Below are 13,555 nucleotides of genomic sequence, written 5' to 3' on the forward strand. Positions count from 1 at the left end.
CCCTTCCCGGGTTTACAGCTCACATTCCTCCGCCCTAGTCCCGCGGCGTGGCCTCCGCTGGCAGCCGAGGCCCTAGTCTCCCGCTCCAACTATTCCAACCATCCTGGGAAGGGTGGGGCCCTCGGCTCTTGGGTCCCCCTCGGTTGCCCCCCTTCCCCACCATCTGTCTCCCCTTCGGCCCCGGTCCCTCCCTTTCTGGGGTGGGGCCAGCCAATGGGCGAGGAGACTCTGGGGTTTGGCCCGGGAGCCAGGGAGCTCACCGATTCCCCGCCCTACAGTTCTGGCCACCGTCCCGGTGCGCACGGACGTGGCTCGAGTTTCCTCGGCTCTCCGCTCTTTCTCGCTTTCCCCCCTCCTGCTCTTCCTCCTCTTCTGGGCTTCAGCTCCAGCTCCACCCGGCCGGCCCCGCACGGCTCCGGCTAGCCATGGAGGACACCCAGCTCCATATCATCGAGCAGCCGCTTCCCGGGTACCCCGATGTTGGGGACCCGGGGTCCTCCCCAATGGCGGCGCCAGCGGCGGAGGAGCCGTCAGGGGCCGGCTCTGAGGAGCTGATCAAGTCGGACCAGGTGAACGGCGTGCTGGTGCTGAGCCTTCTGGACAAAATCATCGGCGCCGTCGACCAGATCCAGCTGACCCAAGCCCAGCTGGAGGAACGGCAGGCGGAGATGGAGGGTGCCGTGCAGAGCATCCAGGGCGAGCTGAGCAAGCTGGGCAAGGCACACGCCACCACCAGCAACACCGTGAGCAAGTTGCTGGAGAAGGTGCGCAAGGTCAGCGTCAACGTGAAGACCGTGCGCGGCAGCCTGGAGCGCCAGGCCGGCCAGATCAAGAAGCTGGAGGTCAACGAGGCTGAGCTGCTGAGGCGCCGCAACTTTAAAGTCATGATCTACCAGGTGAGCTGCGGGGTAGACGCGTCTGGCCCGGGGTCTCCGGAGCTTGGGGTAGGAGGACCTGCCCGCCGCGCGGCGCTCCCGCCAGCCTGGCGTGGGTGGCTCACGGGACCCACCCTCCTTCCGGGAGCACGTTGGAGTGGGGTAGGGCAGGGTGGGGTGGGCTCCAGATTCCTGGAGCACGCAGAGGGGCACGCTTTGCACCCCACGCCTTCTCACGGAGCCCCGTCCCTCTGGCAACAAACTAGCAAAAAAGTTAGGGGGCAGGGCTTGAGGACGTCCCCCCTCGCAGACTGTTCCCAGCTCTGCTGTGCGAAGTCTTCCTGCTTGGCGGAGGTTTTGGGGAAAGTCAGGGGTCCGTGGCGGCCGGTGGGCCCCCTGTAAGCGGACACTGGCGGCGTGGCCCGGGTTTGGGGCCTCCGGCCCTGCCCGCCCGATATAGCGGGTGATTCAGGGCTCAGGCACGCACCGGCGGGGGCTGCGCCAAGCGAGGGCAGCGACCGCCAGCACACGCCCCCGGACCCGCATGGGCCTCGGCAGCCCCCGCGTCCTCGGGCTGAGAGCTGCCCCGAGCCTCTGGGCACTTTCAGGCCCTTGGGGACGCAGGCAGCGCTCCCGACCCCTCTCTGCTAGATGGAAGAAGGCGCGGCGGTTGTGGGGGGTGATTGGGGAGGGGAGGTGGGGGTGCAACGTAAGGAGTGCAAGCGGGGTTGGTGGGGCAAAGCGGACAGTCCCTGCCGGGCCCGACGATCCAGGCGCAGGAATCACCCTGCTGGCCTGCGGGACAGCGGAGCAGCTGGCAGACAGGCGGGAGGAGGCTGGCACGCGCCAGGCTCCGCCCAGGCCGCTTGTTGCTTCCTTTGCTCCTCTACCGGTTTTGCTCGGATAAAAATGCCATTTTTGTATCCTGACCGCAAATAAACCTGGAAATCTCAGTGTTGCTGGTCCTCCCCGCTCCCTCCTCCCCAATCACATTAGAAGAGGCTCTGAGCTGAGGGCTTGGGGATCTTTGGACAGGTGGGAATTTGCCAAGCCTCTCCTGCTGTCTTCTTCCCACTGGCCTGGTTGACGTTCTCACCCCAAGGAGGTGAGATCGGGGGTGAAGGTGTTAGTCTATGCTCCCTCAGCCCCTTCCTCTCCCTATAGAAGGGAATGGAAAGAAAAGGAAGGCTACATTTCCCACACCCTCTAGGTGAGAGAACCTGTCAGGGAGCTGTGGTTTCCCTGACTGCACCAAGCTGGATTCTGAGTGACCATCTGGGGTTCAGTGAGGTCCTTAACTGGGTGTCTCTAAGAGGAACTAAGAGAGATGCAGATTAGGACAAGTGTTTGGGACAGTAGACAAAGGGAGATGGGTGAACTTGTACCCATCCAAGGAGATGGTGGTGGGACAGATACAGAACTGGCACGGTCCCCTTCCCTCCAATGCCCAGAGACTCCTCCCAAGTGGCGCTAGTTCCCCCATCAGCCCATATAGCACTATCTGGTAGAAATGTTTGTCTAGAGCTGTTTCACTTAATCTAAATGCCTGGAAGACTGTATGTGAGAGAGATTTTAAAAGAAATATGATAAGTCCCAGGAAGGGGGTGTCACCAAGGGAAGAACACTCAGGTGTCTGGAACCACAGCTGCCAGCTCTTTTCTCCACAGCCTCGTGTATTAGAGGGTTGCCACGAAGGGCTTGGATAGGTTCCTGTCTTCACTCTAAATATCCCAGACCATAGAACGTGGGAAAGTTCTCAGACTCGAGGTAAACCTATGTCAAAGGTAGAGATGCTGAGAGAAGGATGAATCCTTAGGAAGCAAAACTCCTGTGCAGAGGCCAGTGGCATCTCTGTTACTCCCACTCAGCAGCTGGCAGGGATCTGTCTGTCATGTGTCTCTGGGGGTGGGGGGTGGGGTCTAATCACAGCCTGGAGGTAGAAAGAATGGCTCAAGCTGGGGACCCTGTGCCTCTAAACCACAGGACAACTAACTAATAAGTAACACTGTTCCAACCTGGAGAGGAGCTCAGAGGCAAGGAAAAGATTCCAGCAACAGGGGCGGGGCTCAGGGAAGCAGCACTTCCCTGAGATGCAGAGCAGATGTCCAGGTAAGGGGCGAGGGTGTGGGGTACTCAGCAGCTAAAGAAAGAGCAGAGGCTGCTCCTTTCTGAGGTCTTCAGGCCTGGGAAGAGAAGGAGGTAAAAATAGCTCTGCGCCTTGGCAGACCTAATAGGGAAGATTGGGGGCGGCAGCATTTATGGTAGTCAGGCTGAGGGGCAGGATGCTTGGGTGGCCAGGCAGAGAGAGAGAGAGAGAGAGAGACAGAGAGAGATTTGGAGAAAGGCCTCCTGGGAGAATGTGAGTTTTCCCGAGTGGGAACAGGGGAGTGGATACTGCATTCCCCGCTGCAGATGTGGGAGGTGATGATGCAGCAGTGGGGGCAGGGTGGAAGGGAGAATGAAAGGCCAGGAAGGCCCTAGCTGTGGGATCAGGCCACCTGCCCCCCCCCATACCTTTTTCCTGGGGGGGATAAAGAAGAGAATCCCTTGTGTGGCCTCACCCCATATTCAAGGAACTGTTAGACATAATGATTCCACAGGTTAAGTTTGTATTCGATCCCCCTGGCTCCCCCATGAAATTTAGCACCTCCCACCCCAGGATATCAGAGCCCTCACCTTGAACCCACTTCTGAGTCATTACTGTCCTCTGGCATTTCCCTATCCCCTAATAAAAACTAGCAGTTTGGCATCCCATCCTATCAGGGTGATACCTAACTAGGCAACATCTAGTGAAGGAGAAGAACGAAATCTACTAGTAGCGAAGGGTCAGTGGACTGAGAACTGACTGCTGGGAAGATCAGGCAGATCGTGGGCACTGCACAAATGGGAGGGGCACTGATCATTAAAGATTCGGTTCTTCCAGATAACGATTTGGATATTACTAGTGTTCTTTTAGAATGCAGGAAAGGGGCCAAAATGGAAAGAAACACTTTCTGGAGCAGTTGTGATGAGACATGATCTCCACAAGGACCCTTTGGACCTGCTCCCAGTGCTTGATGATATGACCAGGAAGCATTTAAGAGATTAAGGACTTTCAGGCTTTAAAAACAAGGGCACCAAGGCTGGAATGGGGGCTTGCTGGCTTTTCCTCCCCAAATCCTAACCTAACCCCTACAGCTCTTTACTGGACTCAAGGCAAATTAGGGCTCTCTGTTCCAGAACTCCAAACTTTTGTTCCCAAATATTCCAATGTGAGGCTCTTGCCCCGCTCAGTCCCTGAGCCTAGTGGCCATGGAAAGAGTGCTTACCACATCCTTCCTCTGAAACCCTGAGATTTTCCTGGTCATTGGATCCAAAGCAGGGAGGATACTATTAGGGGTAATCCTAAGACTAAAGGAAATAATACTCCTCCCTCTGATTTTTTTTTTAAATAACTAAAGTCTGACTATTATAAAGGTCAAAATCAAAAAGGGATGCAATGACACAAAATAAGCCACTGATAAAGAGAAGTGAGAGGATACTGTTGCTAGGCAACCAACCTCAGAGATGAGTAGTGGTTTGTTCCATTTCACTGAAGCATACCATTGTGCATGTTTCATTATTCTGCCATTACAGATTTTTTTGAGCTGGAAGATGCTTCAGAGATAATCAGCTTAAGCTCCTTCATTCTATAGCTGGGGAAGTGGAGGCCCAAAGAGGGGAACTTACTTGCCTACTGTCACTCAAGTCAGTGGGGGGTCAAAGCTGGGACTAGAACCCAGGTGTACCCCTTCTTCTGCTAAATTCTCTGCTCCCCACTTCCTCCCTCCATTCCCGGGCTCTGCGGAGAAACCAGAGCAGAGATTATTCCAACAGTGGGTTTGTTCTGGCTCCGTCATTCTCTAAGGGAGACAGTTGCACCATCCTGGCACTTGGGCTGCTGTCTGAGTACATGTGTGCGTGTGCATGTGTGTATACACGTGAGGGTGCAATCAACATTACTAAGAGTAGCTAAGGTTGGTGGCCATTAGTTGCTTAGTCTCCTAGTACTGAAGCAGAGGCAATGGCCGATGACAAAGGACCAATGACAGTGAGGGAAGAGGGAGGGGTACAGAGAGTAAAGCATAGAGCTCCCTGGCCGGTATGGGTATCCCCCTGGCATAGGCTCCGCAGCTGGCTATGAGAGGACCATGTTGGCTTTCTCCTTGGCCTTCCCTCTCCTTATACTCCACAGGGAAGGTTGGCACCTGCTACTTTGTGTTTTTGTGGCTGCAGGCGTTTACCCACCACTGCCGTCACTGGAGTCTGGTAGTGCCCCTAACTTATCTCTCTCCCTGACTTCTCATGATGGTCCAAGGCAAGAGTGGCAGCTCAACCCCTCAGGAGGAAGAATGGGAGCTGCTGCTAGGTCTTCCAGGATGCAAGCCCAGCTGTTCCTGATTTCTCTGTGTATCTTGGTGTCTGCTATCCCAGGCATGTGTAGGGGGAGGAGTGGCAAGGAAGACAAGAGGTGGGGACATGGCCAAAGGGAAACAACCAGGATGTCCCTCTTCCACGCCTCTACCTCTCCTTATCCTGGGTGGCACCCAGTGCCCACCCTGCCCTGGGGAAATAATAAGAACTAGGACTCTGAAGACAGTAGAGTTGTTCGCCTACTTGCCTTCTTTTTCACTTCTCAGAGCCTCTCCGGCTAGAGTCGGTAACTGACCGCTTAGAGAGCCCCTTCTACATTGCAGCAGCCTCTTACTCCCGCACTCCAGCCCTCAACAGCGTCATCCCATGACTATGGCTTGGTAGGGGCAGAAGGCAGAAGGCTAAGGATGGGAGTGGGGAAGATTCTAGAGGGAAGAAGAGAGGAGCTCTGTTTAAACTGTTTATTAAACACGGGCCTGGGTTTGTCACACTTTCATCCCCGGGGCCCTCTTGATGCAGCATATAAAATATGGTTCCTTTCCAGTCTGATGCATGCCATATTCCCTTCCCCCTACTCGCCAACTCCAATTCTGCATGCCCACTAAGGCCTCTTTCTCTCAACCGCATCCATACCCAACTCAAGCCCCATTTACACCCCTTTTCCTCATCTTAGCCCGAGAAGAAGCTGAAAGCACCCTCTGACCTGGCCACACCCAAGATCGTGCCTTTTGACCTTCTGCCTGAGACTGAGCCCATTGACCTGAAGCCTGAGACAGTGCCTGAGCTCCCACCCTTTGACCAGACGCCTAGGACACTGCCCTATTACCCAGAGCCTGTGTCTCTGCCCACCCCAGAGAAGCCGACAGCCGGTGGGGGCGCTTAGGGTCTCTTGGGTGACATGGCGCAATGGGCATGGGCCGTCACTTCAGTCCACCACCAGCTCACTGCTTAGTGGTGGTCAGTGCTGGGATGAGAGGCCTCTTTCAAGCCCTGGGTTGGTGGTGGATATGGTGAAAACACTCTCGCAGTACTCAGAGTTCAGGCAAATGTGGTGTGTGCAATGGGGTGGGAAGCGAAGGGACGGGGCCCTCCCCCACCTCTGGGTTTCTGTCTTAATGTAGACGCTCCAAACCCCATATTGGAGCTGTAGCCCGTGCTGCCCTGCATGAAATTGCATGAAACTGTGCCATGGCATCTGATTCTCCTTCCTGTTCCCCTTCCGCCTCCTCCTCAGGGACAGGCCAGTTTGGCTCAAAGCTTCTTTGGAGAGGGCCCTCATGAGGCCAAGGCCTGGGGTCTATTCTGTGCCCCATACACCCCCTCCCTGGAGCTGAGGAAAACATTTAAACTTATTTTTTCCATTTTTTTTTTTTAGAAAGTGTTTTGCAAAGGGATCCCTTATGTTTGCCAGATCCTGCCTTGGGTGGGGCACCCAAAAGCTGCCAACTCGGAGAGGCCGGAAGGGGGGACATTTTAGCTGGCTCTGGCTTGGATCCTCTGGCTTCCCTATAGCACAAAAGGGTTTCCTCCAACTTTTTTTCCTTTTCCAAAATCATCCTCCTAAGGAATCCTTTTAAACATTTTCCCTAACTGTCCCCTCCTCCACGAAATTTTAATGCTACAGATATACTATCTATCTACATATGTATTGGGACTCTTTGGCACTACAAACTACTGGGATACCTAAATTCACCTCTCCCCTCAAGAATTAATTTCCACCCTCTTGGGGGCAACATGAATCCCTCAGCAATCCTGAGATTTTATGACTTTCCCTCGTTTCTACCTCTCCCCAAGTCTTGCCCCTCTTCTAACTTACTCTCTGAGCAGATCCTGGGTCTCTGAATGCCCTCTCCAGAGTCTTCTCTGGCTAGTCCCAGGCGGTAGTTGGGGACAGAGCGTAAAGTCCAGAGAGTCTCCTGGGGTGCCTGGCTGGCTCAGTCAGTAGAGCCTGTGACTCCTGATCTCAGGGTCATGAGGTTGAGCCCCACATTGGATATAGAACTTACTTAAAAAAAAAAAAAATTAAAGAAAAGAAAAAAAAGGAAAGAAAGGCTCCTACTTAAAGAGTCATATGACATTGTCCCTTCTCCCTGACAAATGTGAAGTGCCTGGCCAAGGACTAGGCACATAGTAGGTGCTCGATTAAATTATAATCATATTAAAATCTTCTTCCTAGACCAGAGGATCTTCAGTTTATAAAGCAGAGTTGGGCAGTGGAGTGGATGGGGCGAGAAGTTTCCCTGGGGCTCCTGAAACCCATCTTGGACTGGTGCCTTCCTGGGTTGGAGAACTGTGTGTGCTTGGTTGGGGGGAGGGAAAGCTGTGCATGCTTTTGCTCAGACCTGGTCATTAAAGGTAACTCTGGAAACCAAGCCTGTCGGGAGTGGTGGTTTTCTTTAATAAAAGCGTGAAAACAGAACAAGCAGAGCCACCCCCTGAGGCCCCTCCTTTGGTGGAGGAGCTCTGCCAGGGCAGCAGGGGTGGGACAAGGGTCCCTGGCCATTGTGCCCAGGGTAGGGGGAGGTGCTTTGGAATTGTGTTGGTGGTTGTTGTAGCAACAGGCTGATGGGGTGGACCCAAAACAGCACTCCAAGCCTATGAGTCATAGGGGAAACCTGGCTTGGAAAGGGGGAGAAAAGAGAAAATCCATTAATGGAGGAAAAAAGCTAAAATCATAGTGGTATACCCTCTGCAGAGCCAGTCTACTGGACGTTGTCCAGGGAGTTAGGTCAAGTTATTTCTTCCCCCATCCCCTGATCTTCCACCAAAGCAGCTCTTCTGGTGTAAGCTATCACTCTGGGGGGAACCTACAATGAATGGTGTTAATATATTTTCATATAACTTTCTGGACTGGGAGAGACACCTCCAAATCCAGGAATAAACCCCCTTCACTGGGATTGTTCCCTGATGTTGTATTTGAGACCTTTCAACAAGAATTAGGAAGATGGGATTGGCTACAAGAGGTCTGCGACTCTGTCCTTAGCCCCGTTCAAGCTCAGCTGGCAAACACTTTTAATTTAGGAAGCCAGAGGCCAGGAAAACCAGTCAGCTCAGCCTTTAAGGGATGGGGTGGGGCAGGGGTGAGGGGGGGGTGGTAAGGGGAGGCATCAGGGATGTGGGGGGGGGGGCAGGGGGACAATGTCGATTTGTTTTCCAGCAGCTGGGACTATTTCCTTACTATTCCCCCCCATCACCCTAATCCTTCCCTAGCCCATCCACATTGTCTGAGTTTACTGAAAGGAGGGGTTCTCTACTATCCTTTGGTGGAGCATGTGTGGGGTTTTAGTCAGAGAGTCTTTGAAGAAGATCAGAGCTGAAATTTTTTTGATACTGGGGTTGCAGGTAAATTCTGGGTGAAGGATGAAAAGGTAGCAGAGAGCTTAGATCATGGAGAGTCCTAAAATGGTGTGTAAGAGAGAGGACTTGAGTAGCAGGCAGAAAGACTGTAAAAAGGAAACCCAAAGGGTACAACTGGAAATAAGGAATGTTAAGAGAGGTTGGGATCCTCTTACACTCAAGACAAGGAAAACAATCCCTTCAACTCCTCTGTGAGTGATAAGAGGGAGAGGGATGGCAGAATGACAGTACTAAGCCAGCTATGGCAGACGGAGACTACAAGTCCCAGAATGCCCTGAGCCCAGATCACCTTGCCTGCTGGGAGGTGTAGTTAAATAATGACAGCTTGAGGTGGCTCGATGCCCAGCAGTACTGGTGTCCAGTTTGGGAGAAAGGGTGGAGCCAGCATTCTGTCTTTGTCCTTGCTAATGCTATTGACAGGGAGGGAAGGAAGTTGGGAGGGGGTGTTCCTAGTTTTCAGTGTAAACCAGGAAACTCTTGGGGGGATGTGGATGGGAGGGAAGAGGAAAGAGGTTGGGGGCTGGGGGAGGAATTTCTGTAGCATGTGGTGCTGAGATACCAAGTAGAAATGTGTGTGTGTGTGTGTGTGTGTGTTTATGAGAGGGGTCAATTCATGTTGCCTCATTTTTCTCAGATGGGTTTTTTTGTTGTTTTTTACAATTCTGGGAAATTGTCTTCAGAAATCCCTTTGAAGCAGTGCCTGGGTGGCCCAGTGGGTTAAGCTTCTGCCTTCAACTCAGGTCGTGATCTCAGGGTCCTGGGATCCAGCCCCGCATCGGGCTCTCTGCTCAGCAGGGAGCCTGCTCCCTGCTCTCTCTGCCTGCTTTGCCTACTTGTGATCTCTCTCTCTCTGTCAAATAAATAAATAAATAAATAAATCTTAAAAAAGAAAAAAAAAAGAAAACCCCTTGAAAACCTACTGTCTCCTTCCTTCATCTGAAGTCTCTAAAGAGGGTCTGAGCCAAAGAGTTCTGGGTTTATGTTTATGTTCTTGAATATGCCCTCTTGCCCTTTCTGTGCTCAGCCTCCCTTACCTTCTTGTAGAGGGTAATCCTGAGATTTTGGAATGTTGGCCCAGAGTCAGGACCTTGGAAAATCTTCCCAGAATGGAAGACAGTGCTGGTGCTAGGTACTCCCAGAGGCAAAGGGAAGAACTGGCTCTGAGCTCTAGAGCTCAGGGACTCTGGGACCACTACCCCATTCCTGGCCCCTTAAGCTCTGGTCTGGGGAGAAAAAAATCACAATGGAAAAAGTAATCCCTCCCTTCCACTCCAAGGCTGGGAAGTCAGAACCAGAATAATTGTCCATGTTGGGGAGAAAACATGCTCTTGGCTGCCAGCCAGCTTCTTCCTCTTTCCTCTCTCAATTTCTACGTGGGTGTAATGACCGCTGCTGGAACAAATCAGTATAAGGAGATCAAGGATGGGGCGCATGGGCTCAGCACAGCTCTCCTTCCCTGAGACTGGTTCTGAACTTATTTGAAGTCTGGGAAACACTCCCTTTATCTTGCCTTCAAGTTACCGTACCTGGGGGTCGCCTGACTGGCTGTGAGCTCACTCCCTCCCCCCACCCCCTCAACGACTTCTCAAACCCCTTTGCATTTTTTGGTCTAGCTAGAGCAGTGTGCACCAGGGGGCGCTCTGCCCATTTCCAAAATTAAACTGTGTTCCCGGAGTTAGGAGTAGTAAGATGCGTGGACGCAGGATGGAGGACAGGTTTGGGGACTGCAGAGATATTCAGCTCAAGTGCAATGACTGCACAAGCCGGAAGCTCCGTTCGCTCCTCGCCCGGTCTGTATAGTTACCGTTCATTTAGCACATAATTTACCGGGCGCCCACGCAATGTCCAGCTCACTGGACACTGGCACACCGGCGAAGGGGTCGGGCGGATGTCACAGCTACCACGCACTCCCCCGAATCACCACCCACCCTCCTGCCGCGGGTTCGTCCAGGGTCCCCCAGGTCCCCGCCCAGCCCTCCGCTTTGCCCCCTCACCTCTTCGCTCTGCTCTCCCTTCAGGACGAGGTGAAACTGCCGGCCAAAGTGAGCATCGGCAAGTCGCTGAAAGAGGCGGAGGCGCTGCCCGAGAAGGAGGGCGACGAGCTGGGCGAGGGCGAGCGGCCGGAGGAGGACACGGCCGCGCTCGAGCTGTCGTCCGACGAGGCGGTGGAGGTGGAGGAGGTCATCGAGGAGTCGCGCGCCGAGCGCATCAAGCGCAGCGGCCTGCGGCGCGTGGACGACTTCAAGAAGGCCTTCTCCAAGGAGAAGATGGAGAAGACCAAGGTGCGCACCCGCGAGAACCTGGAGAAGACCCGCCTCAAGACCAAGGAGAACCTGGAGAAGACGCGGCACACGCTCGAGAAGCGCATGAACAAGCTGGGCACGCGCCTCGTCCCCGCCGAGCGGCGCGAGAAGTTCAAGACCTCGCGAGATAAGCTGCGTAAGTCCTTCACGCCTGACCACGTGGTGTACGCGCGCTCCAAGACGGCGGTCTACAAGGTGCCGCCCTTCACCTTCCACGTCAAGAAGATCCGCGAGGGCGAGGTGGAGGTGCTAAAGGCCACCGAGATGGTGGAGGTGGGCGCCGACGATGACGAGGGCGTCGCGGAGCACGGCGAGGCGGCCGACCTGCTGCGCGGGAGCAGCCCCGACGTGCACACGCTGCTGGAGATCACCGAGGAGTCGGATGCCGTGCTGGTGGACAAGAGCGACAGCGACTGAGCGGACGCACGCGGGGCTCTGCCCGGGAGGCCGCGCCACCCTGCCCGGCCATTCCCCGCCCCCTCCCCATGCCTTTCCCTCTGGACCCTTCTCTTTCGCATTCTCTTTCGGCCCCACGCAGGCTGAGATGTTTCTAAATTGACAACACCGCCCCTCAAGGAGCACCTCTCCAAGTCTTAACGGCTGTTAAGATGGGAGGGGGAGGCAGCCTCCACCATAGATCGCCCCAGTTTGGGCACATTCTGGGTGGGAGTGGAGGGGGAGTGATGTGTGTCGTGGTTGTCCAAGTCAGGGATCTTAAAGGAAATGGCTGTCGTTTCCGTGGCTGCCCCACCCCACTTTGGGGTAGGCTGCCTTCCCCCCCCCCCCCCCCCCCAACCTCCACCTCACACTTGTACCCAGCTGCTGTCATTCCTGCTCACTGAGCTCTTGTTTCTCATCCTGATCCCTGGAGGCTTGAAAGCTAAAACTACCATAAAAAGAAAGAGTGAATCCTGAAGAGGACCCTTGCCCACATGGGAGGCCCCATACTGGAAGGACTTAAAAGCAGCTTTCAGGAGAACCTCGGGCAGTTGGGGGAAGAGGGCAGAGTGAGCGTGACCCTGGAATGAGAGGCTGGCACTGTTGTATCTGTATAGGGTTCTAACAAGGAAGTCTGTAGCCAAGCAGAGCCCTGGGGAAGGAGGAGATGATGTAGGGAACATTTACGATGTTTCTGCATCTGCAACAGCAGCACATGGCTCTGGCTTTGGGAAGAGAATGGGAAACAGTAGAAAGTGGAAATGGGTGAAGAGAGGAGAATTCTCCTCATTAGCAGCCTGAGAAACACAGGACAAGAATCCCGTGGTAGTGGGGTTCTCAGAGGACAGCAGGACAATTTTCAGAATAAGGAGGAAAGACAGTGAGAAAGAGATGATCCAAAGAGGAGAAAGAGGTACGCCTCACTCACCCCTGTCCCTTGACTGAGATCTGAATGGTGCCCCTTGTGGCAGCCCATTTCTCAAATCCAGAATATGAGGGTTCCAGAAGGGGGCAGCACCAGACTGCAGAGAGCTGGGAGGTAGCAGGGAGGCGGACTGGAAGGACAGCAACGTACTCATGGCCAGGCCACCAAGCTGAGAGCTGGAGGGGACATGGAGAGAGTGTATGGAGCAACCCGGCCTTGGCTCACTCCTGGTAGTTTCTTCTCAAGGTCCTTCCCTAGAGCTAGTATCATAAAACTGCGAAACTTGCCAAGATCTCTGCCAAGACCTCCTTGCCTTTGTGGGTTCTCCTGAATCATTGGGGATGATGGGTATGCTACTTCCAGTCCTGTTGTGCACTGAAAGGTTCTCCTCAGGACACTTCAGTACACCCCCCCCCCCCTTCCTCTCCAGTAAAGGCCGCTTGTCAGAAGCAAAGACAACTCCCTTCCCCTTCAAGCACAGCCCAAAAACGAGGATTGAAGGCTTCCTCCTCCCCCATCTCCTCTGCCTTATCTTCCCTGCTTTGCTTTTTAGAGTTGCAGCTAATAGTTTTAAGGGGTGGAGGGAGGGAGCCTGGGGACACAAACTTTTTTTTTTATAATACAAAGCTTTGCTTTCCGCTCCCAACCCCTACCCCTACCCCCCTTTTTGGTTCCCTTCTCTCTTCTGAACGGTTGGAGACGCTTCAGCTGAGGGAGGATGGGGATTGTGGGACAGGGTCCCTTGGTGCTGATGGGCTGAAGGGGCCTGAGTTGTGGGCAGTTACAGTTTCCTGTGGGCTCCTGGGAGCCTCTCATGTTGCTGTGTCCTGGTAAGCAGCCCGACCAATAAACCCGCTTTTCTAAAAGGATCTGTGCTGGATTATATTGTCTAAAGGCAGTTACATAGGCTGAGTGGTAGAGGACAGGAGAGAACCAGGGTGGGGAAGAGGGAGAGGACTGTTGGTTTAAACCTGTCCCATGTGCCTGGAGTGGGTGTGGGAGTGGGGTATTATTATCATCCCCATTTTAGAGATGAAGAAACACAGAGTGACTTGTCTAAAGTCACGTACTCAGTAAGTGGCAGAGCTGGGATTCTGAGCTGGGCAGCCTGGCTCCATGGTCTTAACTGTCAAGAATCTGTAACCTTCTCTTGGTGTGGATCCATTCCCTGCTGTCAGGGCATTAGCCCTTCAGACACACTGTTAACCCTACTCAGTTTGAGCTTTCTCCAAATCCACCCTTCAGAATCAGATCTGGCCTAGAGG

General features: G+C 53.9%; 1 protein-coding gene across 1 annotated transcript; it reads left to right on the forward strand.

The window, feature by feature from the left end:
- Positions 1-249: 249 nt before the first annotated feature.
- On the forward strand, positions 250-13,159 carry CAVIN1 (caveolae associated protein 1). Its single transcript, XM_059378523.1, has 2 exons — positions 250-896; positions 10,643-13,159. Exons 1-2 carry the CDS (start codon positions 426-428, stop codon positions 11,342-11,344), a joined length of 1,173 nt encoding a protein of 390 aa, XP_059234506.1. The 5' UTR covers positions 250-425; the 3' UTR covers positions 11,345-13,159.
- Positions 13,160-13,555: the final 396 nt, after the last annotated feature.

The sequence above is a fragment of the Mustela nigripes genome, chromosome 16 (assembly GCF_022355385.1).
Source record: "Mustela nigripes isolate SB6536 chromosome 16, MUSNIG.SB6536, whole genome shotgun sequence".
NCBI lineage: Eukaryota > Metazoa > Chordata > Mammalia > Carnivora > Mustelidae > Mustela > Mustela nigripes.

Excerpts from the sequence above, each read along its gene's own strand:
- CAVIN1 (XM_059378523.1), top strand. The coding sequence starts at position 426 with ATGGAGGACACCCAGCTCCATATCATCGAGCAGCCGCTTCCCGGGTAC. Across the intron at positions 897-10,642 it reads TTAAAGTCATGATCTACCAG|GACGAGGTGAAACTGCCGGC; the intron begins GTGAGCTGCGGG and ends CTCTCCCTTCAG.